General features: G+C 41.1%; 1 protein-coding gene across 1 annotated transcript in view; it reads left to right on the top strand.

The window, feature by feature from the left end:
* The window catches only part of LOC124054226 (mitogen-activated protein kinase kinase kinase 11), a 45,208-nt gene extending 24,039 nt beyond the window's left edge, over positions 1-21,169 (top strand). The window contains exons 3-10 of the mRNA XM_046379946.1: positions 925-1,073; positions 2,227-2,402; positions 3,022-3,268; positions 6,133-6,249; positions 9,250-9,421; positions 9,510-9,619; positions 9,789-10,409; positions 12,583-21,169. Coding sequence (XP_046235902.1) covers positions 925-1,073; positions 2,227-2,402; positions 3,022-3,268; positions 6,133-6,249; positions 9,250-9,421; positions 9,510-9,619; positions 9,789-10,409; positions 12,583-13,184 — 2,194 coding nt within the window. The 3' untranslated portion in view covers positions 13,185-21,169. The remainder of the gene's footprint in view (positions 1-924; positions 1,074-2,226; positions 2,403-3,021; positions 3,269-6,132; positions 6,250-9,249; positions 9,422-9,509; positions 9,620-9,788; positions 10,410-12,582) is intronic.
* The last annotated feature ends 5,209 nt before the right edge of the window (positions 21,170-26,378 follow it).

A 26,378-nucleotide genomic window follows, 5' to 3' on the forward strand; every position in this document is an offset into this window, starting at 1 on the left:
GAGCTTCACAGCAAAACGGTGTTGTGGCGTTCTCCTAAAAAAACTGAACTGGACTTGTTTTAGAATGTAAGAAAACAACAGAAAAACAAAGAAAGGCTCCAAAATTCACTTGATGATGCTATTTACGCTGCATGTGCGCACAGCTGTTTTCAGCGAAAAATCTCTGATAAAACGCTACAAATACACTAATACACCACCTGCTCAGCGCCGAACGGCAGACGCACAAAGTTAGCGACCAGTTGGTGAACATAGTGGAGCATTTAGCAGCTAAGGAACCAGTTATTTTTCTCAACAGTTGGTAGAGATTAGATTAAGATAAGCATGCTGAAATGAATGCAGATGTTGTTGGTGCACTTTTAAATATGCAAATTTGACACGTTCACATTAACGTCTTAATAATTGGTTGATATGTTAGTGTTTTCAGTTTGCTCTGCCCTTCCCAAGTGGCCAAAATTATCAGTTCATGCAACTTTTAAAGCCACTCTGTGTGTAGAATTAGAAAAAAAAATAAAAGACACCGTGGCACACATGTCGATCCAATCAGCCAACAGTAAGTTGAATTGTCTGAACGCAACCTGTTGTCACAGGAACAGCAGCCCTGGCGCCTTTAACTGAGTCACAGCAAAAGCCGTCATCTGTATTATTTTCTGGAAGGCTTTTCCTGAGAGGCAGCTGCAGGAACGCTTTGCATTAACGCCTTACAGATGTATTTTCACATGGGTGTGCATTTAGAAATAAAATACTATAAACACAGCGAATCATTGTAACAGCTGTGAAATTAAATATGTTGTCAGTGCTGCAGATTGACTCCAAAAATGCTGTATCGTTAAGCATGTTCTAGGATATATCCTGTATCTAATTCTGGTCTGAGTCTGCTGTCTCACACCTTGATGGCTGTGTTTCTCTCTCTCCCCCCCCCCCCAGCTATGGTGTTCTGCTGTGGGAGCTTCTAACAGGAGAGGCACCATACAAAGGGATTGATGGACTTGCCGTCGCCTACGGAGTCGCCGTCAACAAACTCACTCTGCCCATCCCTTCCACGTGCCCCGAACCCTTTGCTCAGCTCATGGCAGGTGAGATGTGTGTGTGTGTGTAAATGTAATCGAATGCACTTATAATGCTGTTTAGGCAATGACTCTCATTTCACGGGTGTGAGAGTTCTCTCGCGTGAGATTAAATCGATGTCCCCTGCACGCTCTCTTTCTATTTCCCCAAAGCTGGGTTGGAATTGAGAAAACAGATTCCTGTATGCTCTCAGTGACGTGGCTGTGGAGAGGAAGTGTGTTGTGCTGGCCACCTTGTGTAATATATTTGAACCCGTTTATGTTTTTCCCGTGTTCAAGTTTCAAACATGCTACCAGCCTGTTACCTCCCGACTGATATTAGCTACAAATTAGACATCGACAGATTGCATTCTTTCCGCTTAGCTCTTTCTCTTGATGTCAGCTTGTCATTTATAGTTGTATTTAAAGAGAGTGATCAGTGCACAAAACCTCTGATAGCTACTTCAGGGGATAAATTAATTATTGGATTGGTTTTTGATCTGCTTGTAGTGCCCAAAGTGATGCAGCATATTATGCAAAACCCACCGCAGCAAGTTAATTAAGCATAACACTTTGAATAAGTGATCAGCTTGACTCTAGACTGTGCTCACACAAGAGCCTGAAGTATGTGTAAATAAAAATTAGAGGACTTGCAGGATGTTCATTCAACATAAAAATGTAATGAGTGCAGAAAGATCCATCTTAGGAGTTATTTAGAGCAAATTTTAAGTCTTACAAGTTCTAATGAACACCTTCCAATGGGGTGAGCACCATGTCTGAGGATTATGGTGAATCAGCAAGTGACTTCTTCTTTCATGTCCCTTGATTCAAGAAAATCCTCAAAAGAAGTGAAACTGTACTGTTTAGAAATGACTTTATTGTCAGATATTTTCACAAAGGAAACAACTCTATACCATACTAAATAATCTTCAATTTTTTTTCAACCTGACATTAACCTGCTTGATATCCATTTTGCTCTACTGTGTTCCACCACTTTGGTATTTCTATTCTGTTTGCCTCGGTGTGACAGCAGACATAATTTCATGCTTAACAGAGTGCAGCTGTAGCAGTAATGAATCTGTATCTGAAGTGTCATATTAGTACAGCTGCTGCAGTGTGGACCCTGGTGTCTGACTTTGTCTTACTCTGTGTGTGTGTGTGTGTGTGTGTGTGTGTGACACAGAGTGCTGGGACCAGGACCCCCATCGCAGACCAAATTTCAGCTCCATCCTGACCCAGCTGACGGCCCTGGAGCGCCAGGTGAAGGAAGAGATGCCACAGGACTCGTTCCACTCCCTGCAGGAGGACTGGAAGCTGGAGATCCAGGACATGTTCAATGAACTCCGAGCTAAAGAGAAGGTAAGAGGCGCTTGCTCTCCTTTTTATTCATCCATCTGTTCATCTATGCGAGCTTCTCTTTATTTCTTGGAGTTGTGGAAAAATCTCTCCCCTTTCTTAGTTAGACCTTGTTACTTGATCAGAAAGTGTCTTGCTGATACTGATGTTTGGCTGACTGTGACGTCTTCCACACACTTTAATTCCCTCTTGACATTTAGCAACAAGATGTTAACAGAATAACAGCAGCAGTACCAAATAGCACGTCTTATTGATTTGTCCTGTTTGTTAAAGCAAACGGCATCAAAGCAGAAGGATGACCAAGGTTGTCAAGCATGTCAGAGGTCTCACTGACACTTATGGTGTTGTGTGGGCCATATAGTATTTGATGTAAGGAAAGGCCTATATACTGCAACTTTTCCAGCACTTTAAGTTCAAATACTCATCTGTGTTACATCGAATAAAATGTCAGACAGAAGTTGTAACTCATCCTGCCGTTAATGCCCATGAAAGGTTTAATTGCAGCCAAACTCTTTTGGCATCTCATTTCGCACTGGCACCCACCAGTGACATGTGACTGCGGCCTGCTTGTGTTAATCACTTCCTGACCACTGTCGCCCGCCTGTCCTTTCTCCTCCATCAGGAGCTGCGATGCCGTGAGGAGGAGCTGAAACGAGCGGCACTGGAGCAGAAGTCCCATGAGGAGTTCCTGCGGCAGCGCGAGCAGCAGCTGGCCCAGTGGGAGCAGGACGTGTTTGAACGCGAGCTCACCCTCCTCATCCTCCACCTGAACCAGAACCAGGAGAAACCCAATGTCAAGAAACGGAAGGGCACCTTCAAGAAGCACAAACTCAAGGGCAAGAATGGCGAGAAGATCAGTATGCCTCAAGGTGTGTGTGTGTGTGTGAAATCATCAGAAATCATCTGTCAGCTGGACTCTGTCAGCCAGCAGTCTTGACAAAAAGAATTGTTTCAAGGGCCGTTACTGGGTCAGTCTCGAGAAGCAAGAAAAACAACAACAGTTAAGAAAAAAACAAAAAAAACATAAGAGCAGAGAAGAGGAAGTGAGGCAAAGAGTTCTGTGGTGCAACTCGTAATTTTGTAGCTCGACTTTGCTGAAGGTTCCTGTCAGGGCTGGATTCATGTGAGACTGATATTTAGAAAAGGAGGCTGTTTGCTTGTCTGAAGAAAATATCCTAAGTGGGAACTCTTCAAAATGTTCCCTCACAGTTTTATCCTGAAAAAGACCCTGAAACAACATTCAGACATCAACCATAGCAAAAAACAAAACCTAAAGCACTGACCATGTGAAAAGTGGGTCACATGTCTGAAGTGCTGATATCTTCAGTGACCCACATGCTCCTGCTCGTGTTTGTTTCTCCACTAATACTCAGCTGGGTCCTGTTCCTTATGTGTCCTGTACCATCACAGTATCACACAGCCTGCTGCATTTCACATCCAGTGTTTTTCAGTGCATGTGTAAGTGTATTCTGGGCTGAGCAGGCATGCGTAAATGCAGTGTGTGTGTGTGTGTTGTGGTTAGGCCTTTCCCAGCAGCAGCAGCAGGGCGGTGATGTGGTGATGTGGGGGGGGTGCAGGGGGGTGAGGAGGGGTGGGGGGTTGATGAGAGGGGAGAGTGAGCCAACCACGCCTCGACACTTCCTGTCCATGGATACACTGCTGGCTGGCCTCTCTCACTTTCTCCTTCTCAGTCTATGCATCTATGCTCTCTCTCTCTCTCTCTCTCTCTCTCTCTCTCTCTCTCTCTCTCTCTCTCTTTCTCTCTCTCTCTCTCCGTTTCTGTTTCCCTAGTTAGTGTTTTTAGTTTCCTAGCTGTATCTGCTTGACCCCCCTCCCACTTACAATATTCCTGTATTTTTCTTTTTTTTGTATTTCTTTAAAATATATTTAAGAACATGCTTATGATGCTTTTATTTAGAATTTGCAAGATTTTATTTGACACATAAGCTAAGAGTATGTGTAAATTCAGTCTTCAGTCATACTCTTAAATCTGTGACACACTTGAAAAATGAAAGTGAAGAGAAATATAAAGGATAAAGATAAAAAGTCTATGATGTATAAATATATTCTTGACTAATAGAGGTTTTGCAGTTGCATCACAAATTTGTCTCTGTCACAGTTGCATAGCATCTAAATGAAAACAAATATGCTGGCAGTAGAGATAGTGGAGCAACACTGCTGTGGCATCTACAGGTTAAGCAAAAGAGAATGTAATTGTAAAGTGTCAACATCTGTACTGCTTTTAATCTTTAGTCATAGTTTCCACTTCTAAAAATTTTGTGCATGTAGTCTGGGTCTACAGTTTACATGAACACAATATTAGCTTCTTCTGCCAGCTAGCCACCAAGCTAATTTGGCAAACATCCCTATTTATATTAACAACAAACAAGTAGCTAATGCTAATAGCAGCCTGTTGTCTGGTATGTGTCTGAGGGGAAAATAAATTCTTTGTTGAATTGATTATATTTGCAATTGATTTACAAACATCCTGGTTGGAGCCCCAATTTTCCCCAGAGATCAATAAAGTATTACCGATTCTGATTCTGATAATATAAAAATATATATTTAATTACATCAAATGTAATATCATGTGTTGTTGCCTTCTTGACATTCTCACCATAGACCTCTGCATTTAAAAATACATTTCAGTTACAGTATATGTCTTTGGGTCATCTGTAATATCATTTAAATGTCAATCAGTAATTTAAGAACATCATTTTGTGATTTGAGGCCACAATAATTAAAGGGAAGTAATTAAGAAAACAAAGGGCAGCTACAAATTATGGACTGAGTCAAGGAAATTGATATTAGTTAAATAAATTAATTTGACTTAATGGTTCATAATTTGCTAGCGACCGGTCCAGGGTGAACCCCGGCTCTCGCCCATAGTCAGCTGGGATAGGCTCCAGGCCCTCCGCGACCCTGACAGATAAGCGGTATAGAAAATGGATGGGTGGATGGATGAATGGGTTCATAATTTGATTGCATTAATAACTAACTCGTGGGAACAATTCATTAGAAAATTTCCCTCCTGATACGTACCAGGCTGTCTAGCTCACTATTAGCAGTGTTGCTTTCTACTGTGAACAGAAAGAAAGTACTAGCTTGCTACTTTTACTATTTGCTAGTAGTTACTGTTAGTATTTAATTGCTATGAATCCTCATAAGTGGTTATAGGCAATTTAAATAATTTAAAATCAGACTTTGTAATTTAACTGCATATGTTATTAATTCCAAAGAGAACATTTAGTAAAACAAGGGTGCAAATCACCACACCAAGAAAAGTAAAACAATATGAGTTAATTTGAGGGAAGTTGTCATAAATTACTCATTTTTGGTAATGATTTATTGAAATGTTCCCTCCAAGTACCTACTGGGCTCTGTAGCTTGGTGTTAACAGTGTTAGCTAATTGAAAGTAGTAGCAGTAGCATGTTGTTAGCCACAGCTAGTCATTACTTGCTATGCAGAAGGTAAAATAGCCACTCAGACACAGTCCAGAAATGCTTATAAAGCCGATTTTTACTACAAGACAGACACTCTTCACTTGCTTCATTTTCTACCAAGCTGAGAACATGTATTACGCAAAGTTTCTGCTGTCATGAAAGCAAGTACAGGCTGTTTCAGAGGAAAAAAAGGAAGTTTTACAACTTTCTAAGCAACTGACAAGTCTTAAATGAATGTCATTAAATAATCCAGTTTTTTTTTGTATAACATCATGGTTCTGTGTTGCAGATTTCATCCACAAGATTACGGTGCAAGCATCCCCGGGCCTGGAGAAGAGGCGGAACTCCCCTGATTTGGGTTCGGGCTCCTCACCCTCTTTTGGCCCACGTTTCCGTGCAATCCAACGTGAGTGTAGTCAGTTTTCCCTCTGATAAACGCACACACGTGCAGGTACACGGGTGACATTTAGAAAACAAAAGAATGTGGGCTCTCTCGCCTTCTTGCATGCACACAAAGACTGTGTTGCAACATGTCTGTGTATATTCTCAGTCATCCTGGTCATCTTGCATAGAAGAGCTGAAGTTGGGGCAACTGGACTTCAGTTTAAAAGCGAAAACCTCTCTTCCACTCCCAGCCAGTTAATCAGAACTGAAGAAGCCTTTTGGATGAGAAGTGAAACGTCTTTGCTTTTAAACTGAAGTCCAGTTACCCCAACTTCAGCTCTTCTATGCACTATGTTGCAACATTATTTCTTTCAGTTTCCAAATTCTTTCCTTTCATGTGCTCCCAACCACCCACTCATCTTTTTTTGTCTTCCCCTGTTTCCCTGTGGGCCCCCTCTTTCTCTCCCCCTCCCTGCCTTACTGCCTTCTCTCTCTCACACTCGCACACACACACACACACACACACACACACACACACACACACACACACACACACACACACACACACACCCTTTTCCCTTTTCAACAGTCTGTTCCAGTCCAAATATTATCTGACTTCCTCTCAGCGGCTCAGCACTTCTCAGCAGCTTTTTTCCACTGCAGTCCTGCTCTGCTCCCCCTGGTTGCAGTTTTTTTGGTGCTGCAGTGGGGGGAGCCATTGAGCTGCATTTTTCAGGCAGAAAGAGTTCCCACTTTTACATGCATGTAGTGGCTACAGTGCGGTTTACTGAATTAAAAATAAGCAGGGAGGAATTCATTGCTGCAGGAGAAGGGGTTGAGAAGGTTTGCAGCAGCAGAGATTTACAATACTCTTCTGCTTGTCAGGCCCTTAGACAAACACCCCAAGATTGTTTCCCTTTGAAGGGAAATTGTAGCAGGAAAGTCATGGGGTGTCTTACCAAAACCCAAAAGAAAATTTGTGGTGTAGCAACAGGCAATGAAAAGTATTTTTTCACAACAATTACCAGCAGGGGCTGACATGAACGCACAAATTGTAGTGAAACATTTATCTGTAAAAGTGGTTAGTAAATCCAGAACATCTGTCAGCTTCATTTAATCATCAAATAAAGGGCTGGTTTTCTTTACTTCCTAATGACTTTCCTTAATGGTAATCACTAACCCTTGAGTGGGCCCGTCATTAAAATGTGTTTAGTGGATATTCATGCTTGCCCTCTCAGTAGCAAGCAGTGATTTATTGCTGGGGCCTACCAAACTTATTTGTCAAGAGAACTGCTAAATTGATTTGCATTAGTTTGCAGAGCTCCATTCAACAAGGTTTAGTTTAGGAGGGCACAATTAAGCCTGCAAAATAATTGTTGGACCGTCTTATCTTATATATTTTTTAAAATTCTTTATGAATACTCAGATTGTACTAGTTAGCATTTTTAGCATCTTAGTAGGCTGGCTGTATTATATGTGTCAGGAGCACAATTAGTTTTGGTTTCTGTGGTGCTCTCCAAGTATTGTTCCTCATTCCACTTCCAGCAGCTGAGGTAGAGTAGTCTCTGCCTTTATACGTTCATATGATGATGTAAATACTATCCTAGCAGCATAGCTCTAAGCATGACAGAGATAATTGGTTGGCAGGACCACCGCTTTGGCCAAGACTGAACTATATCAACAACTGGTCAATGGATTGGGTTGAAGTTTGGTAGAGACCCCAGAGGATGAACTCTACAGTGCTGGTGATTCCCCCAGTTTAACCTCCATGCATCCAACGTCATAACTTAGTATTTACTGGAGGGACTGGAGCAAAATTTGGTCCAGATATTTATGTACCTTTCAGGGTAAAAAGCTTTTTTTTATTTATAGTCGTCATCAGGTCAGAATTTACATTTATTTTCCCCCTCAAAGAATCACTAGCATAGCTGCAGCCTTATTCTTTTTTGTTTGATACAGCACCTAGCAGTAGATGAATGTAACTTGTTTATTCATCTGTATAACAAAAGTTGCCTTTTCCTTATATTTTCTTTCCTAGTGACAGGGGTGGATGATGAGCAGAGGATCAGCTTGTTAGATAAACAGAATTATACACCATCAAAACATTATGGCATTAACACTGACATATAGCAAAATAAAATGTGTTTACAGGGGAATACGCTGGGAAAGTGGAAATTGATCTTGAAATTGCAGAGCTGACACTATCACCTCACTTCTGTGCTTGCTTTGAAAACATTGTGTTGGCAGTGACGGGAGAAAAAGTGCATCAGCCAGGACTTTAGTGTTGTAGAAGCCAGAGAAAATAATACAACATGTCTTCTTGGAGAGCATATTTGCTTTTTCGCATCTCTGAAGCTGAAATGACTTGACATGAATTAATCACTGGAAATAAGCAACACTTAGGCCAGCCCAGCTCTCAGTGAAATGAAATAGTAGGTTTAAAATGTTCCCCTTGTTATGTGTGGTATATTACACCGATGTCCATCCCACTTTTGTCTCTTCTATTGATTAACCCATCGATTGCATTGTTGAGAAGGGTCAAGAAGCCCAGCACGGTATAGATATGCTGTGTGTGAAGGAACGCTAGAACAATGTTCACACACACCAGCACAAGCCAGCTGGTTGAGATGTGTTGCCAGATTTCTGGGTAAAGTGTGTGAATGGTAGGTAAAATCAGAACGTATATTAGCACTTTGCCCAACCTGTCATCATTCCTCCATGACTGTAGCTCGTTTTTCTCACACTTTCTGTTCTGTGAATTATTATTTTTGAGGCTACATCCACATGATGAGGTAATCTCAGCGCTGTTTTAGAGTTAATCAAGACTTAAACTGTGCAGAAATATAAGTGGAAATGATGCATTGAATTTTGAAATTGCAGCAGGAGTCCTATGATTTCAGGGCAGTGTTGATTCATTGGTGCCTTTTAAAAATTCTTCACTCATTAGAATGCATCTGAACAGTATGCATGCTTATGGCATGCAAGTTAATATTAATGTATTTTTCTCCTTCTTATTATTCAGTCAGTCCCAGTGACAACAGCAGGACATTTGGTCTGAGCTCCGTCTGGCCACTCGAAGCTCCTTCCCTTAAACAAGCCAATGGAGACCTAAGGTTGGGCCCCCACTGGAGGCCCCAGAGCCCGAAAAGTCCTAAAAGCCCCAAAGTCCTGCGCCTCAGTCCCCAGGAAAGCAGGTAGAGTAGGACTGTCCTTATCTTTTACACAGAAACGTACTCTCAACTGAGTCTGTTACCACACTTAAAATGTTTTTGCTTCTTTCAGTTTGTCGATGAGGGCCAAACTCTTGGAGACGGACAGCAATGAGAACGGAGAATCCAAGGATGACTTTGAGGAGTACAGACCCTCAACTCCAACCCCTCCTGCTCAGAATGGTAACCAACAACCTCAGCTCCACTGCCAGCCGTCTTCCATTAGTCACTGTTACAATTTTCACTCTCATGAATGTGAATTATAAATAAAAGCTCAATGAATAATAAATACCTGCTCCTTCTCTGTCTTTTAAAAAAAAAACAATATTAATAATTTTTTTTCTCTTTGCAGGCTCTTCAGTGAAGGACAGCCTGCGGCTCCCTCTACCTCAGCGAGACTCGAGCAGCGAGGAAGGGGGTTCTTCCCCAGCTGGCTCCCCCAGGCCTGAGAGGGTTTCCTTCGGTGGCCTCGTTAAGAGCACCCACCGGGCCCTGCTGGGCAGCGGCTCCCTCCTGGCCTCCATAGGACTAGGTCGCTGCCTGGATATTCCTCCAAGGGTGCCCCCTCGAACTCACACCTCTTCCCTAGGGGACCGCACCCCTTCTGAACCAGAGATCTTCCCCCCTAAGCCCCTCATTTCAGACCCTCCAGTAGTGGACGATCTCATCACCTTCTCCACCTCTGAGCCGCTTCCCAGACCACTCTTGGATTTAGCTCTGCAGTACCAAGAACCGAAGCCTTTTCCCCTGACACCGCCTCCACCCAACCCCCGCGAGAGGAGCAGCCACCGGACACTGCAGACAGTGCACAGTCCACAGAGCCCCAGGACCCCCCTGCAGCACGGTCAGGCCAGCCCAGGGGAATGGACCTCCAGTTCTCGTTCAACTAATGGGGAGCTGGGCTTTGAGGACTGGGAGTACAGAGCTGACAGGCGGAGGAGGTCGAGCCAAGGCCTGCATGTCTCTCAGCTAGGTCAGTTTGACTCTGTTACCTTAAAGAGTCATTCCACCAGTCAGTCAAGTGAAAGTCAGTTAACTACTCATTGAGAGAATCTACACATTGTTAAAAGGAGGCCAGAGGTATTGGTTCGATCAAGTTGTATTATGGGAAAAGTAGGAAGTCCAGTGATTTGGCAGCTTGATTTCTATTATGGGATAATAGATAATCTTAGCCTCTGCAACTTTAGTTTTGGCCACTCAAGTCTCTCACCTTTATGAAATTGCAATACGAAACTGTGCGCCTTTTTAAATTACGGTCCTCTCTCCAGATTAGATCCTTGATATGGTTTTTAATTTATCTGCACAATTCATCTGCGTTTCCTCAGGAGCGCAAAGCATGTTTTGCTTTTTGTGGAGACCCTACACTGAAATTGGATCCAACTTTTACCTCGACTAATGTACCTCCCTCAGCATGACAATGTTCCCTTACAGTACTTTTAGAATTATTATTGTGCCTTTTTTAGCAAGATCTTTCTGGCACAAGGGAAGCTTCAGTGCGGCACAAGCCTTTTCATTTACATCAAAGCTTGTCTTCAGCTATTTGCATATCTCAGGTAACAGCTGGCCCTCCATACTTCACTGTTAATACTTGCTAAGCAAAGCTAGCATCCAATCCTCTGTTCTTTTACCTTTTCAAGTCAGAGTTTTCTTTTATTGTGAAGTTGAAGATGAACGCAAACCATCCAGCAGCACGGGCTGAGGTCATGCAGACAGAAAGGGCTGGGTTCCAATATTTTATTTTTGACATCATTGCAGTGTCTTTAGTTCACCTGCTTATTTCTCTTTGGCTGGAGTGTGCATCTTGGTGTATTTCCTCTCAAGTTTGATCAGATTTTCATATGGAGGCATGTCAGATGTATGCTTGTGTGCCATGTGGAAAGAATGCACATGTGACACATGAACAAAAATCACATTCAAGAGGGATTAGCATTAATTTTCCACCTCAAAATTACATGTGAAAATGTTCTTATGGGGCATATTTATACTTTTGTTTTAAATCATGTAAGAGTCATGCTAACCAACATTATCTGCATATCAGCAACACTTTCATTTTCACTACATTCATGTTTTTCCCAAATCCTAATATGCATTTCTTAGAAGCACTGACACAGTTTCGAGCCGTGATGATGGAGGCGTGGGTATTGGTTGTTTATGAGTGGGCTTTACGAGGGCTTTAAGAGTACCCTATGGTAACATTTCACACTCTTCATCTGGTCCATTTCACTCACAAAGCCTTGGATTCTCCACAGAGAAGTTCTTACAGCTCTGCCCCCAGGTACTGAGGAAACATGCCTCGCCTGTTCCGCTGCTAACAACCGTAATCTCACAAACCGCATGCGCTCATTACATTGGGTGCGCAGAGGCAAAAAAACCCCCCCCAAAAAACAAAAAACACACATAATTAAACCGCAAGTGTTTTAGCTAAACATCTTGTTATGTTTATTGACTGTAATGACTCAGATGCATAGACAGGCTGCCACAAGGTTACTGGTGGTGAATGTGTGTTTGAAGGAAAGATAAACGCAGAGGATTCCTTCGCTTTTCTTTTTTTCTTCTTTTTTTTTTTTTTTTTGGTCTGCTCTCATGTGACTCCTGATTGCTCTTCCTTGTCAGCTTGAATAGCTTAGCAGCCTAGGAGGACTGCTGTTGATGTAAATAATGTCATTTGGTAGACACATTACATTTGGAAGTGGCAAATGTTCATTCAAGATCATTTATTCTGAGTTTAATGTTCACGTCAGTGCTAATTTACACTGTTTGCTGCCATCAGAGCTCTGTGAGCTAGTTACATATTGCTGTATTTTACCCATTTTAGAGTAGTTGCATCAACATTTTGTGGTTGTGATTGTTTCATTTCCTGTTGCAACAACCATGTACCACTTTCATGTTTCTTGTTTAGAACATTTCCTTCGTACAGGTTGATGTGTTTTGCAAAGTATTAGAAAGCAAATGCATTTCAGATTGAAGAGGAGTGCATAAAAGAAGACCAGGGCAGCGCTACAGTAGTTTGAATGTAACTTGCAGATTAACAATTAAAGCCTCCTTGAGCAAGAAAGTGAAGGGCAGGATGATGAAGAGGTTTAATATGTTGAATATTCTTTTGTATTGTGTCTTTGTTTCATATTTCCTCTTTCTGTTTTTTCTAGTTTTGGACCTGCCCTTATGCCAAGACACACAGGATTCTGATGATAAGCCCTCAGTACCCTATTCTCTCCACCCCAACCCTGCCCTCTGGAACCCCAAAACACGCCGCTTGGAGGTCAACGTTATCCCCCGTCCCCGCCCCTCCCCCATCCGGCCCCGCATCGATCCCTGGAGCTTCATCTCAGCTGGCAGTGGGAACTCGGGTGGTGTTCGCAGCCCAAACCGCTCGGACAGCAACCTTCTGGGCTTCCAGCCCTCCCCTACCAACCCTTTCCACAACTGTGACCCCTTCCCCTCACCTGAGTGTGACCCATTCACCCTCAAGGCTGACCCCTCAAGTGGCTCAGACACGGCTTCACCCTTTGACCCTTTCTCAGCTCCCTTTCCCACCTCCCGTTCTGCCCCGTGCTCCACTAACGGCTCACCCACGCTGCCCTCGTTCCGTATAATGCCCCTCAACCCGGCCGACTCCCCCCTCATTGACCTGGGCTGGGCGGCTTGCAACAAGCCCCTGGATGGCACCAAAGAGAGAGCTCACCCCCGCAGGACACTCGGGCTTAAGCCTTTCAAGTCCCCAACGCCACTCAGAGATGACAGGTTCTAAACCTGTGACAAAGCTGCAGTTTTAATCATGGGAACACAGTCCAGGGCCCTTTCCACTACTATGTCCTACTTTTTAACAAGGATTTGGAATCTTTGAAATAACGCACACCCATGACTCGACCCACTGAGGGAGGTTTCCCCCTATGGGAGCCTTAATGATCGCAGGTCTTATTTATACACCAGCCTGCTGCTTTGGAATCCAGGAAGCCAGTGAAAGGTGGTACATTGAATTGTGGGATAGCTGCCTTTGAACCAATAGCTGGTGCCCATTTCTTTCTCTCTCTTTCTCTGTCTCTGTTTTTCTATGCCTTTGAAGGAGCAGAACACAGATCTATAGTCCCATCTCCAGATTCTATCAGACTGCTCATATCACCTGCTTTCATCTTCCCCCTACCTTTGAAGCATTGTGACAATGCAGAGGTGGATAAGGCGACTTGCACAGCTTCATCTGCCTCTACCTCTCTGCAGACTGAAAGCATTCAGGACAATGGAAAATTGGAGTGCCTTATTTCGTGAAGTGTTTTTAATATATATATCTTTTCAAGGTTCCTTGAATGGTTAATCTGGTGCATAGGGAAGATGCTATGATTTTGGCTTAAGTATGAAAATTAGCTTAGCGTGTCTGTGGAAGAAAATGTCTGCATGTGCGTGCGTGAGTGTGTGCATGTATGTCTAGACTCATTGTTCAAGGAAAGCTTACTGTTTTTGTTTTTTTAAACAGCGTCTGCCTGTTAAATTATGGGAGAAAGCACTCAGGGTGGCTATTCGAGGCCACTCATGAAAAGCAAGACAAAATCATGACCCAGGCATTCCTCTTGGAAGCAGATAACATTCCAGTCACATTCCCTGGGAAATGCCAGGGATTGGACAAATTCATTTAGTTGGCAGGCGACACAGCACAGGAAACAAGACGGGGGAGCCCTCTGCATTCCCTTCAGATGCCAAAGAATGCAACTGTGACAGTGTAAGGGCTAGGACAAAGACTGTTTGCAAATGAATGGTTTTTACCTCCATGGAGTGCCAGATGGGTGGGCTTTGCCACACTGGACAGCACAGAGAAAGCTGAGACAATCACAGTATTTAAACATAACTTTGATATACTTTTTTGAGGTTATCTTTTATAAACTATCCAGATTTTCTTATCACCACCTGTCTGGCGCTGTGAGAAGGTTCCACCAAATACTTATTTTAATATTTGCAAATTCTACATTATGTCGATAAGAAAGCTTCATTGATTAGATTATTTGTACAGTCAGACAGAGTAGTACTAGCCTTGCAGAGCCAGCCAACTATTTCGCACTGTTCGGGCCACATGTTTAACACTTCTCTTTTTGACCTCATTGGACGAACTCCCCATTAGTCCCTTCTTCTTAGGAAACCTTTTTTTTGTTGTCTAAATATCTTAAATCTCTCTTGAGATGATCCATCAAATTTACTTTCTAAAAATATTTGACTCAGTAATAGGCCATGAAAAATCATGATACATTTTCCCCACACCAAAGAGCTGTTTACCACTCTTATCTCAGTCTGTTCAGTATGTAGCTGGAGCCCCCATGAAGACTGTATTATATCTCATTTGTTTAATAGCAGTGACTTCTTGGAGTTCTTTCATCACAGCAGTGTGGTCAGACAACCAGTGGATACTCCAAGAAATCACTTCTCCTTGCCAGGAAATAGCCTGGCATGTACCCACTGTAGGTTTTTCTTTGTGGACAGTATAAAGCGTGCTATAGATATCCTGGTAGGTGGATTTTGTTACCTTTGAAAAGAGTCAGACTTGCTCATTGCCTATATTTTTCTTCTTTATATGCTAAGTTAAGCAACAGTTGAAGAGTTGATGAAGGGGAACTTGCATCGGGACATTTATTGATTACATTCTCAATCAAATCTCCGCATATGTATTTCAGACTTAAGGCTCGAGCTGATGAAATGTTGGCTGGCATTGCAAGACTAAAGTAGCAGGGCTCGTAAACTCTTGTTGCCTCGGGTTCATTAAAAATCCATCCTGAACCATTTTAACACTGTTAAAAAGATCGGGTAGGGCTATAATGTCGTGTTGAGATACTTCTAGAACACATACAGCAGAGAAGTTTGACACCGAGTGATAAATCAGAGAGAAATTCATTGCAGAGATGCTGAAATATAATTTTGTCCACCAACAGCTGTCTCAGAATACACTGGAGCAGCAACTGACCAACTTTGACTTTAGGTTCACAGTCAACTCTGTTTTCCATAGTAAATATAACTCATTCTGGCACTTTTTCTCAGGTTTTCCCACAAAGCATCCTGGGAAATGTATGACTTGAGGCAGGTTGAAGGAAAGTGGAAATAAATGTAAATAATTACCGATAATTCTGCAATGTGTCAGATATCATAGACTGATGATGCATAACAGTTTCCAAGTTTTTTTTGTTTGTTTTTAAATTGCATTCAGCTGATTCTTAAGCATGTGGTCTATTTACATAATTGGCATACGTCAAGCATGTAAGCAACTGAAAGAGACCCACAAACTTGTCCTGTTACCCATGTCTTTGCTGAGCATTAGGAGGTACAAATACTGATTGGGTTCATCACTGACACCATGTCATTGGAAGACAATGGCGGCTTCTTTGTGATAAAGAGTATAAACCTCGTCTCCAAAGGGGAGAGCTTTGTGATTAGCCTAATAATCCTACTGATGAACAGAGGAGGCTGATAGTGATAATTAGCCTCTTGATAAGAGCAGAGAGCATTAACAAAGCGTTCAGATATTTGGTTAATTAATTTGCCCCGACAATATGAAAATGCCCTGCGTTCTCTTTGCAAGGTGTCGAGTTCCTTCCTTCAGTAGCTTACATTTTGATTTAAGCTGTGCCCCCCCCTTTTTTTTAAGCTGTCTTTCCTCGCTTTTCCCCCTTTCTCTCTTTGTTGCCACTGGCTGCTTAGCTGCTGACCAGATGAAATCTTCACCGACAAGGATTCTTTTTCTTTAGTCTTCCTCCCACTCCTTTGCACCCTTCTTCTCTTGAAAGTTTTCTTGAGGGCAATTTTGTCCTGACACTGCAGAGCATTCAATTCAGTAGCAGTCAGGTTTTATCAGGTGAAAAGAAGTCCATTTAGTTCTCATTTTTAGAGGTAACCAAATTTGTTTGAAATTGAAACAAGAGTTTTACTGTATAATTCTATAGTTCCATGTCCAAACACAGCTATGGGTAGAAGTGTTGACATAGCTGTTCTGAATGGCCACAGGTAAATATGTGGTAAAGTGCATTGTTGGCTGAAATGAGTATCTGGTACAGATAATTTACTTAGAGCAAGAGCGAGTATGAGGATCATCTGAGTAAAATGTGTCAATATCAGTACTTGTAGTGAAAGAAAATCCTCTTCAGGTTTATACTCTGTTCATTCTGATGGATATGGATACAGATAATTCAGTTGGTCGAACTGTTAAATGTTAGTTAACTGCCTATCATTAGAAAACTGGCTACTTTCAAGCAAGCGAATAAGCCAACTGTTAGGCTTATTATTAGCATTAGGTTGCCTTAACAGTTGTTTTATGCTGACCTGAGGTCCAATCAAACAACTCGCCTACCATCACTTGGACATGAGCATGTGGATCTTTGTTGGATGTCTTCTTGTCTCAGTCAGCAGTCTTCCCTACCTTCCTTTTCTCACTGGTCCTCTTCTCCAACATTGTACAGATGTGACAAGTGACGAGTTATTGCCTCATCTCATCGTGTCAACACCTAAAGCCACAAAAGCTATCCTCTGATAGTCATTAGGCTCAGATAGCTGCTACTGTCAACAGAGCTCTGTGAGGAGAAAAGATGGATGAAGGAAATGGAGATGATTGAAGCGTCTGGCAGATTATTTCTGTCACAAATTCTGTGTGCGTGTCAAGTATCCACTTCAGCCTGCCACTCATGCCTTCTCTGTTTGTTCGCTTGGTGTTGCACTTTAATTTTCCCTCAAACACGATGTTGAAAAGCATTACCTGCCATTCTCTATTAAGCTTGTGCACGTTGAGGGACGGACTTCATGAAATATTACTTGAAATAACAGGAGTCACTGTACTTTTCAGATGTGATTCATTTGTTGCAAATAGTCAGAGTGGGAATCCGTTTCCTGTTGAAGTGATTCATTTGAAGTGGCAGGAAGTATTCCTACTGCAAACCTGTACACAGAGCTACCATGGAATACTTGTGTGCTTAGTTTTTCCATAAAGCAAACATTCCTACCTTGGCTCTTAAGGTGTGTCCTAAATCTGAAAGAACTCTATTTTGGGGGTAGAGGGAATAAAAAAAAAAAAAAAAAAAAAAAGACACATTTTAGGAAGTCTTTTGTGGACATGGATGTCTAATTTTTGGTTTTGGCTGTCAGATTTAGGAACCAAAACTGCCACTCGTATGCTGGAGCTGACAGCATACACTCCAATAAGAAAGTCCTGATGAGTTGTTTGTGACACTCTGCTCTTCCAGGCATTGCCCCACCCGTCATTGCAAATCAACGTCCCGAGCGCAAACTGACAGGGAGAATGGAAGTGAATTCTCTGCAGAAAAGACCGATATCTGGCCACCGGTGATCTTCTTCCAAGCGCTGCAGTGGCCGGGAGCGGACATGATTTGATGATATAAATTCAAAGTTCAAGCTCAGACCATTGCTCTTAAGCAGTGAGTGGCAAATGGTCAATACATTGCATGAATAAAAGTTATCTAATGCAACCACCCATTGGGGGTGACAGGCACTGTTAAAGTTTAATTTCTTCTTTGTTAACAGTAGACATGTTTACATGCATACTGATGACCTGATTTGCCCTGATTAGGCCCCTGATTCATCTGTATTAATTGTCATATAAATGCCTTGCATCCCCTTATTATTCAGATCTGATTTATGTTTGTCACACTCAGGATGCTGGTGGGTCATTTGGTTTTGGCTGTTGTGCAGTATGGAGCCCCAAAACTGACAAACAACAACATTATAACAGAAAACGTCAATTAAAAGCAATGTCCATTGAATTGTGTTAATAGAAATTTAAACCTTAATACTTCTATTTCAGATTTAGGCTGTTTAATTTTTCAACTCCTTTATTTTTCATTTCAATGGGACTGCATGACTAGCAAGCTTAGCTGAACACACTGCAGTTGCTTTAGTGAGATTTGATTCAAAAACATGTCAAAAAATGTTAATCCCATTAAATAGACTGAATGTTTGAACTTAGCTATCACCCCATATTTATTATTCAACAGTGTGCATGTAAATATAGCCACTTCCGGTGTTTGACTTTATGGAAGTCGGTAAGTTAAGTCAGGAGAGGGCTGTATTTCTTAAAGTACTGAAGCCACTAAAATCATATTTTCTCTCCTTCATTGTTACTGGGGAAACTGAAGCACGATTCAACAAGTATGGAGGGAAAAATCAGGCTCAACATGCATGGCAGTTATTTTTATTGATGAAATCTTGCCTTGCCGGGTCAGCACAGGAGTAAATTCTGAAACCACAAAAAAAGATGGCCTGGCATTTCAGCAGCTTTCACCCCACTGACCTTTGCTGCCCTTGCTTGCTTATGTACAATTAAGTGGAGGTTACAAATATATACCTGGTTATCATCCTCGTTTCAGCTGTCTCACACTTAGCCATCAGTGCCAGAGACACATTATTGCTCTTTCTGGCTCATATTAAACTGAAACACCTGCCCAGGCCTTTGTTTGGCACTAACAGGCCAAGACTAAATGATCAAATATGACCTTTCATTGTCTGTACAGGAATTGCACATCCCAACAGGGATGTGCACAAAAGCCATGTCTGCAAGAGGGGCTGGCAGGTGTGTAAGCTAATTCTCGGTCTCCCAAAGTGTGAATATTATTCCTAATTCTTTTCAGTCTGTGCATCCAAGGTCACCATCTGCTGTCCTCTTTTTCTCTAACAACGAAAACTGAATGAATGAGAGTCGTGAAAGGAGGACCAATTGGTTTCCAGGACCACCGTGACGGCTCTCAGAGAAGGCTGGCGCGCTGTTTGGAAAATGAACATGGATTTTATCTATGAGGTCATTAAGTCCAAGGCCCACACACTCCCCACCCTGCCCATTGCTCGACAGCCCCATGGTCATGATTATTGTTCTGTCTAGCTATTGACACTCCATTACCTTGTGATCTGCTCTGAATGGAAGTCATTCAATCTATAAATTTCTGTTTCTAGAGTGTCGAATGAGTGCACTTGGCTGAGTAAACAGCTTTTGTGTCTAAAATATAGAAACTGCAAAATGAATTATTGTTGTCCAGGTATAAAGCCCAAGACAAGAGAGAGCAACCCATATCATGTACAGGAGGGTTAGCGATGTAGTTAAGCTAAGCTAATAATAATAATAATAATAATAATGATCATTTCATTTGGATGAAACTGGCCGTTGCTATGCTGGCTAACCCCTAATGTCTTCTAAAAGATAAGCTGACCCTAAATTGCTCTATGGCACTAACTGGCATGTCAAAGTTCATCGAATTTCAAACATGGAAAACTGCATGAATTTTGTTCACTTTCAGTGTAGACCAATCATGGCTCCGATTCCAGTAAAATAAATTGATCTTGTCCGAAAAATTTTGGTGTGACGGAACGTGGACATTTTAGTCTTTCTAGCGTTGTTAGAATTTGTCATGGGAAGAGAGCTGGATTGTTCAAATGGATTGCTCAAAATAATAGACGAGTGTGAAATAGCGTTTAAGTCATCAGAAACACGCTTAATGTTGCCAGTGCTTACAGACGTTGTCCACATGGCCGATGTAACAAATTGATGTTCACAAATTTTATGAATGCCTAAATGACTCAAATGCCTGGTTTCTGTACGATAAACATGGACACCGGATCAGCGCTGCTCACACTTAACCTTATTAACAACCTCCAAGGGACAAATACAGTTCAGGGTAAAAGATTTGACTTAACAGAACGTGGTCTCTTTCAGGTGCTCTTGCTTGGGTTTAAATAACTGAACTCTAAATGATCCACAGAGGCAATTTGAAATGGTTTGGATGGTACAAATCCTCATGACTCACTGGTCAAATCTCTTCCACTCAAAGCATCACAGTACTGTAAAAGGCTTTTCCTTCTGACATCTTCAGCCAACCAGCTAGGGACATTTTCAAAATTTATATAAAGGGGGAGGGGTGGATATTTATAAATGGCCATCTTTTTACACTGGATCATTTCTCTTACTAGATGGCCATGGACGCAGTCTACATTAGGATGGTGGATTGATTGCTTCACATGAACAAAACATTTTATAGGCTTTCACTGGAGTATTTAAGATGTTTGTATGGGTGCTTCACACAAGGCAGATTAACTTTACATTCCAGTTGTTCAGTTTGACCAAAACTGTATTACAATGATTCCTCCACAAGTATTCAACAGATCCAGCAGATTTGCCTGATAGAGCTTGGAATCCTGTTGTTTGTGTACATTGCAGCAAAATCCCAAACCTAATTAAAAAGTCTAATGTCCCCCCTGTGGCACCCATACTGATTTTTTTTTTTTTATGTGCATAAAACTGCTTGGCAGAGAAAAGGATTTTGTCACTACCTAGATGTGGGGAACAAAGTTCATCTACTCTCTGTCTTTGTATCTATTTGCTTTTATTGTAATTGTTCCAGATTCATTTCCGTGTCTGTTTTGTGTTTTATTACAACCCAGGCGATGTGATAGCGAAATTGTTGCATTGCCCTGGCAGCCATTTTTACATCTCTCTCAGAACTGTCTCTGCTCATGCGAGTTAGAGGTTTGGCGGTCGTCAGGCTTTGAAAAGTCGTTATTGTTGCATTTTTGTGAAATCTCGCACTGGGCTGGGCCTAATCAACTGTTTTTATTGTTGTGTGTCAAGAGGACTATTTCTGTATACAGTATGTGAAAATGTTTTTATTTCTCTTGACTATTATAATGGGTTTTAACCTGTGGAAAAAAAGAAAAACAATGGAAAAAGCTCAAAAACAGATGAGACCAAATAAAATGTAACACTCCTAACTTGTTTGTGACCTTTTCAATTCATATAATTCAAAGCACTTTATTTGTCCCCAGGGGGCAATTAGCATCTTTGCACATCATTTACATTATTATTATATCGGAAAAAGGTGGAACAGCAGAATTTGGTGCTGCAACAATAAAGACTTTCATGATTAGTCCTTGTTGCTTTAGCAGTCTATAAAATTATAAAAACTGAACATGAAATTGTTTACTTTTTGCAAGTTGAGCTGATTGATTGTAATTGTCTAATTATATTTGGTAATTGTTATCTTCATGCAGTTTTTTGACTCCCTGCCTTCTTAAGCACCAATTAGGAGTGTATAAAACCTTTCAGTGTCATATTTGTCATCAGCTATGGAAGCCCATGCATGTAATTATCTCCCTTGTTTTGTTTTCTTGTGGTGCCAAGCAATTATATCATGATCTCAACATTAATTATTCTGTGATCACAAGGGAAAGTTCCGATATTATACTGTTAGGTATGACAAAAATATTTTTTTGTGATTTGTGATTGAGCTTTTTAGTTTTTCTTCAAGAGTCTATGTTTCACTTTGAAAATGAGAGAAGAATATAATGTACCAATTCAATGGCTGCTCTGGAGCTTTTGATCATATCACATAATCTTCATAAGCAAAAGGAAATTGCCTTTGTGTACATATTTTTTCTTGATAATTAGTTAGTCTTGATCAAAATGGCAATTTATCCTCTTTTATTTCACTGTGAATGAGAAATGTCAACCTGGTCATGATGGCAAAGAAAAAGTTAGGGGATTACCAAAGTAATAATGATTCATCCTCTGTGCACAATGTGAGCTTTCATGGCAACCCATCAGCTTCCTAGGATATTTACCTTTGAACTGGAGTGGTGGACCTACCAGCTTAAAGTCCTCAACTAGTCACAGAAAAAAAAAAAAAAGACCTGCATGTGTCCTGTCTAGTCTTTCAGCTCTAGGGGGCAGATGTGACCGTTGCCCTCCACTTGGCATCTCCCTTTAACATTCAATCCTGCCATAGAGGTGGGAGGAAACATTCTGTAGTTACCATATTAAGACATCTTTGCACATCATTTATGGTCCATAAAATGGAATGATGGCTCAGTGGAAGTAATAGCTCTGAATATGTATGTGTGTGTATTTTCTATTTCTGAGACCTGCTGCTACATGACAGATGACAGCACCTGGCGTGGGTCTTTGTTCCTAAACAACATAAATTTTAGGCCAATCGTGCAGACCCATGAATGCATGTACACTTGGTTTCTTGTCAGACAAGAAGTTTTGTCTCTTGCAGTGTGTGAGTGAGGAGAAGGTCTCATACAGCGGAATAGATAACCAACCCTCAAGAAGATCCTTCTCTGCAGCCCACATTAAACCCTTTAGACCTCCATCTAATCTTTTGTTTTTCTCAAATGGGGAGATTGTGATGGTGAAGCTTAATATCAGGATAACTTTCTGGAGAATTAAATAACCGTAGAATTAAGCTGTTAGTCATTTTGTTGAGGACACTCTGAAGCACACGAGGGACTCCTTAAAGTCTTTCAGTTACTAAGATATCATTTAAGCGTAACTATATTTCTATGCATTTAGACTGTGAGTATGTCTGATATGATATTCCTTGTTTATTTAAGCACTTTACACTGGGACGTCAGAAATTGAAAAGAGCTCAGAGGAAATCACAGCCTGTCCAGCTCAGCAGCAAGTTAACATCAAATATGAAGTTTCTCCAGAGAGAGGTCATCATCTCAAACATAAATCTGTTTGAAGATTGAGAGAAACAACATGGGGTGCCGGAGGGGGGGAGTGTAGGGTGGGTGGACACGCTGAGACACAGCAACACACTTTACTACAACTCTCTCTCCCTTCTCATCAAGACTGTCAGTCAACTGGATAACATAGAGAATGGGGAATCAGCAGCATCAGCAAGGATTTGATGGAGAAACTATGCAACGGCTGACCCTCCTCTACCCTGGCACAAGTCTCCAAGGCTCTTGTTGCCATGGACACTGTGAATGAAAGTCTTAAAAGCCCAGTGGTGTGACTCTGCAGTACCTTCACACTGAGCACTAAGTAATTTTTTTTTTTTTTATGTGGTCTATTTAAATACATTACTCATATAATTAATGTTGTATATATTCTATTCTGTTTTTATGTATTATGTTCAGAATAAGGGGTAAATTCTATAAGCTTTATATAAGCTTTCTATAAATTTTATGTACTCTTAAATGAACGTACCCACACTGAAAATAAAAAGAACTCTATTATACATATAAAATATTAAAATGAAAATGCAATGCAAACCAGTGGAAAAAGTGGTGTCAAAAAGTAGCCTTTTTGTGCACAGGAGTGAGTAGAGTGAGCTGCATTGATTTCAATTTCAACTTCAAACATATAACGTTAAACATTTTCTGTAGGTTCATCACTACAAATTACTCATTTGATTTACACATTGATAAGCGGTATAGAAAATGGATGGATGGATTTACACATTTTTACACTTATATTTATATTTTTATAGTTAAATATCTATGTTGAGATCCAATCACTAGCAAAGTGCCACCTACTTCCTTTACATTAGAGAGAAGGCAGACGTCTCTGCAGCTGATAAATAGCTTTCCATGTAACAGGAGAAATATGTATTTTTGATTAGGGGGTGAACTGTCCCTTTAATTATCCTGCTGACTTTTTTGTTGAACATATTCATATTTACTACTTTCTTGTTATTTCAACAAATTCTTTATTAAGTTTCCCATATCCAAAATAAACTTACACACTCTGGATCGCTCAATATGCTGATCCAATTGAGTCACTTGAGTCAGTATCACCAAGAACCATCCATCCATCCATCCATTTTCTATACCACTTATCCATCAGGGTCGCAGGGGAGCTGGAGCCTATCCCAGCTGACTACGGGTGAGAGGCGAGGTTCACCCTGGACTGGTCGCCAGTCAATCGCAGGGCCAACACACAGACAACCACACATTCTCACACTCACACCTAGGGGCAATTTAGAGCCAATTAACCTAATGTGCATGTTTTTGGTATTGTTGGAGGAAGTCGGAGTACCCGGAGAAAACCCACGCAGGCACAGGGAGAACATGCAAACTCCACATAGAAGGGCCCAGACCGGGATTCGAACCTGGAACCCTCTTGCTATGAGGCGACAGTGCTAACCACTGCACCACCGTGCCGTCCTCTCCAAGAACCTAACTGAGAAATCAGAATCAGAATCAGAATTCTTTTATTTATGCCCGAAGGGGATAAATAAAATCGATCAAGAGTGCAGGCAATATCTCCATCACCATAAAACAGACTGTTTTACATTTACATTTTACATTGGCTCTCGTTTACAGCCTGATCCAACTGATCAGGATCGGGTATGCAGGAAGTTCTTCTAACCAGACTCTGTTGTGTCCCTGAGTCCCCTGACGATGAATAAGGTAGCAAACACTGCTAATCCATGTAATTTATGCTACTTGTTACAGTTTTCTTTTTTGCTAACAACTACTTAGAACCAATGGGGTAGATTATAAAGAAATAATGAATGACGCAGTTTATAATTTTGTATTTATATGGGTTGTTAGCAGCAAGCATAGCCAAGTACTCAACAGATCCAGGTTAATGAAGAGGGGGATTTTGGTTATTTTTAGAAGGCGAATGAATCAACCAAGGCACTCAGGACTCATACATGTTTGTTGTTAACTCTTTTTTGCTTTACATCTCAAGAGATCACATTCAGCATCATCTCTACATACAGAGCTGAGCATCAGATGTTCTAATTGTCGGCTCAATTCGGTAATCAAATCTGGCTCCCACAAGTCAGGGTCTTCTGTTCCCCAGAAGAGAATGTCTTATCAATGTTAATGAAGTGTGAGAATGAAGTTCTCTGTGTCTCCCCACATTTCTCTCTGCTCAGCTGCCTTTGAAGTGAAACAATTTGTCTAGCAGAGAAGCAAAAATATAATAAAAAGGAACAAACCCTGATGTTTCCTCAAGATGTGATTAAACTTGATTTTTGAAGCCATCAAGAAGAGTGTTTTAGATGTTCATTATGCTATGAATTTGTAAAGATGATAAGTGTTTTGGGCACTTGTATATGTCTCATTTGGGGATTCGTCAGCTCTTAAGCTGTTAATTTTCAGTCTGAAAATGAGTACAGATACAAGATAATAGAGGAAGGGATAAACTTGGCCTAAGTGTGAACTAAATCACCCCACGCAATGTGAATAAAAACAGATCTGCTATTAGTGAACACATATAGTTGTAAAAAGGTCCATGGAACCTTAAATATTACCTAAATTGCTGCATCTTGATCATTGCCATTACAAACTTAGTTATGATAAATGAAGATTAATAAAGATATTTTGTGTTTACGTGTGAGACCGCACATCTACCTTTAGGACTACGAAAGCAAGTAAATGGAGCCAACATGTCGGTGACACGTCCTGACCCTGCTGAATCTCAAAAAGGCTAGAGATGGCTACACCGACCTCTGCAAAGGCTCAAGAACAAATGGAGGAAATCCAGCACCAGTGCTTTGCAATTTAGGACAGGTTGTTCTGCAAAGCCCACTGCAAGATCACAATACAGATATCAATGTGACAAATCTGCAGCCACAGAAAGAAAATCATTCAGCAAAAAGCTTTTTGTCCTGGATTTTTCACAGTGAGCAGTGTTCTGAGGATGGATGAACCAATAAAGCGAGTTTTGGCAAAAAAGAAGTGGTACTTTTGGGTGGAAAAGCAATGTAAACAAACATCCTAACCTCATCCAAGCTGTGAACCATGAACCAGTCTGGAGCTGTACGGTCTGGAAACCTGCAATGATAGAACAATCAATGAAGTCCAAGTTGTAGCAAAAAAATATCTGCAGAAGAATATTGGTGCAGTTGGGAATGGATTATACAATATATCTGTACACAGGCATATCTATCTATCTATCTATCTATCTATCTATCTATCTATCTATCTATCTATCTATCTATACACACACACACACAGGCTTAACCACCACCTAACCATAACAATAAACATTACTTAGCTAATCCTAACCCTTATCTTAACTTAACCCTAACCTCAGCCTAACCTTAAAGCAAGTGTTCACCCTAACATTGATTTATTTACCATAGTACCAACCGCTACTAATCCATGTAATTTATGCCACTTGTTGCAGCAGTTTTTTTTGCTAACAACTTCTTAGAATGAGTGAAGAAAGAAT

This window comes from Scatophagus argus, chromosome 23 (genome assembly GCF_020382885.2).
Source record: "Scatophagus argus isolate fScaArg1 chromosome 23, fScaArg1.pri, whole genome shotgun sequence".
In the NCBI taxonomy this organism is placed as follows: Eukaryota; Metazoa; Chordata; class Actinopteri; family Scatophagidae; genus Scatophagus; species Scatophagus argus.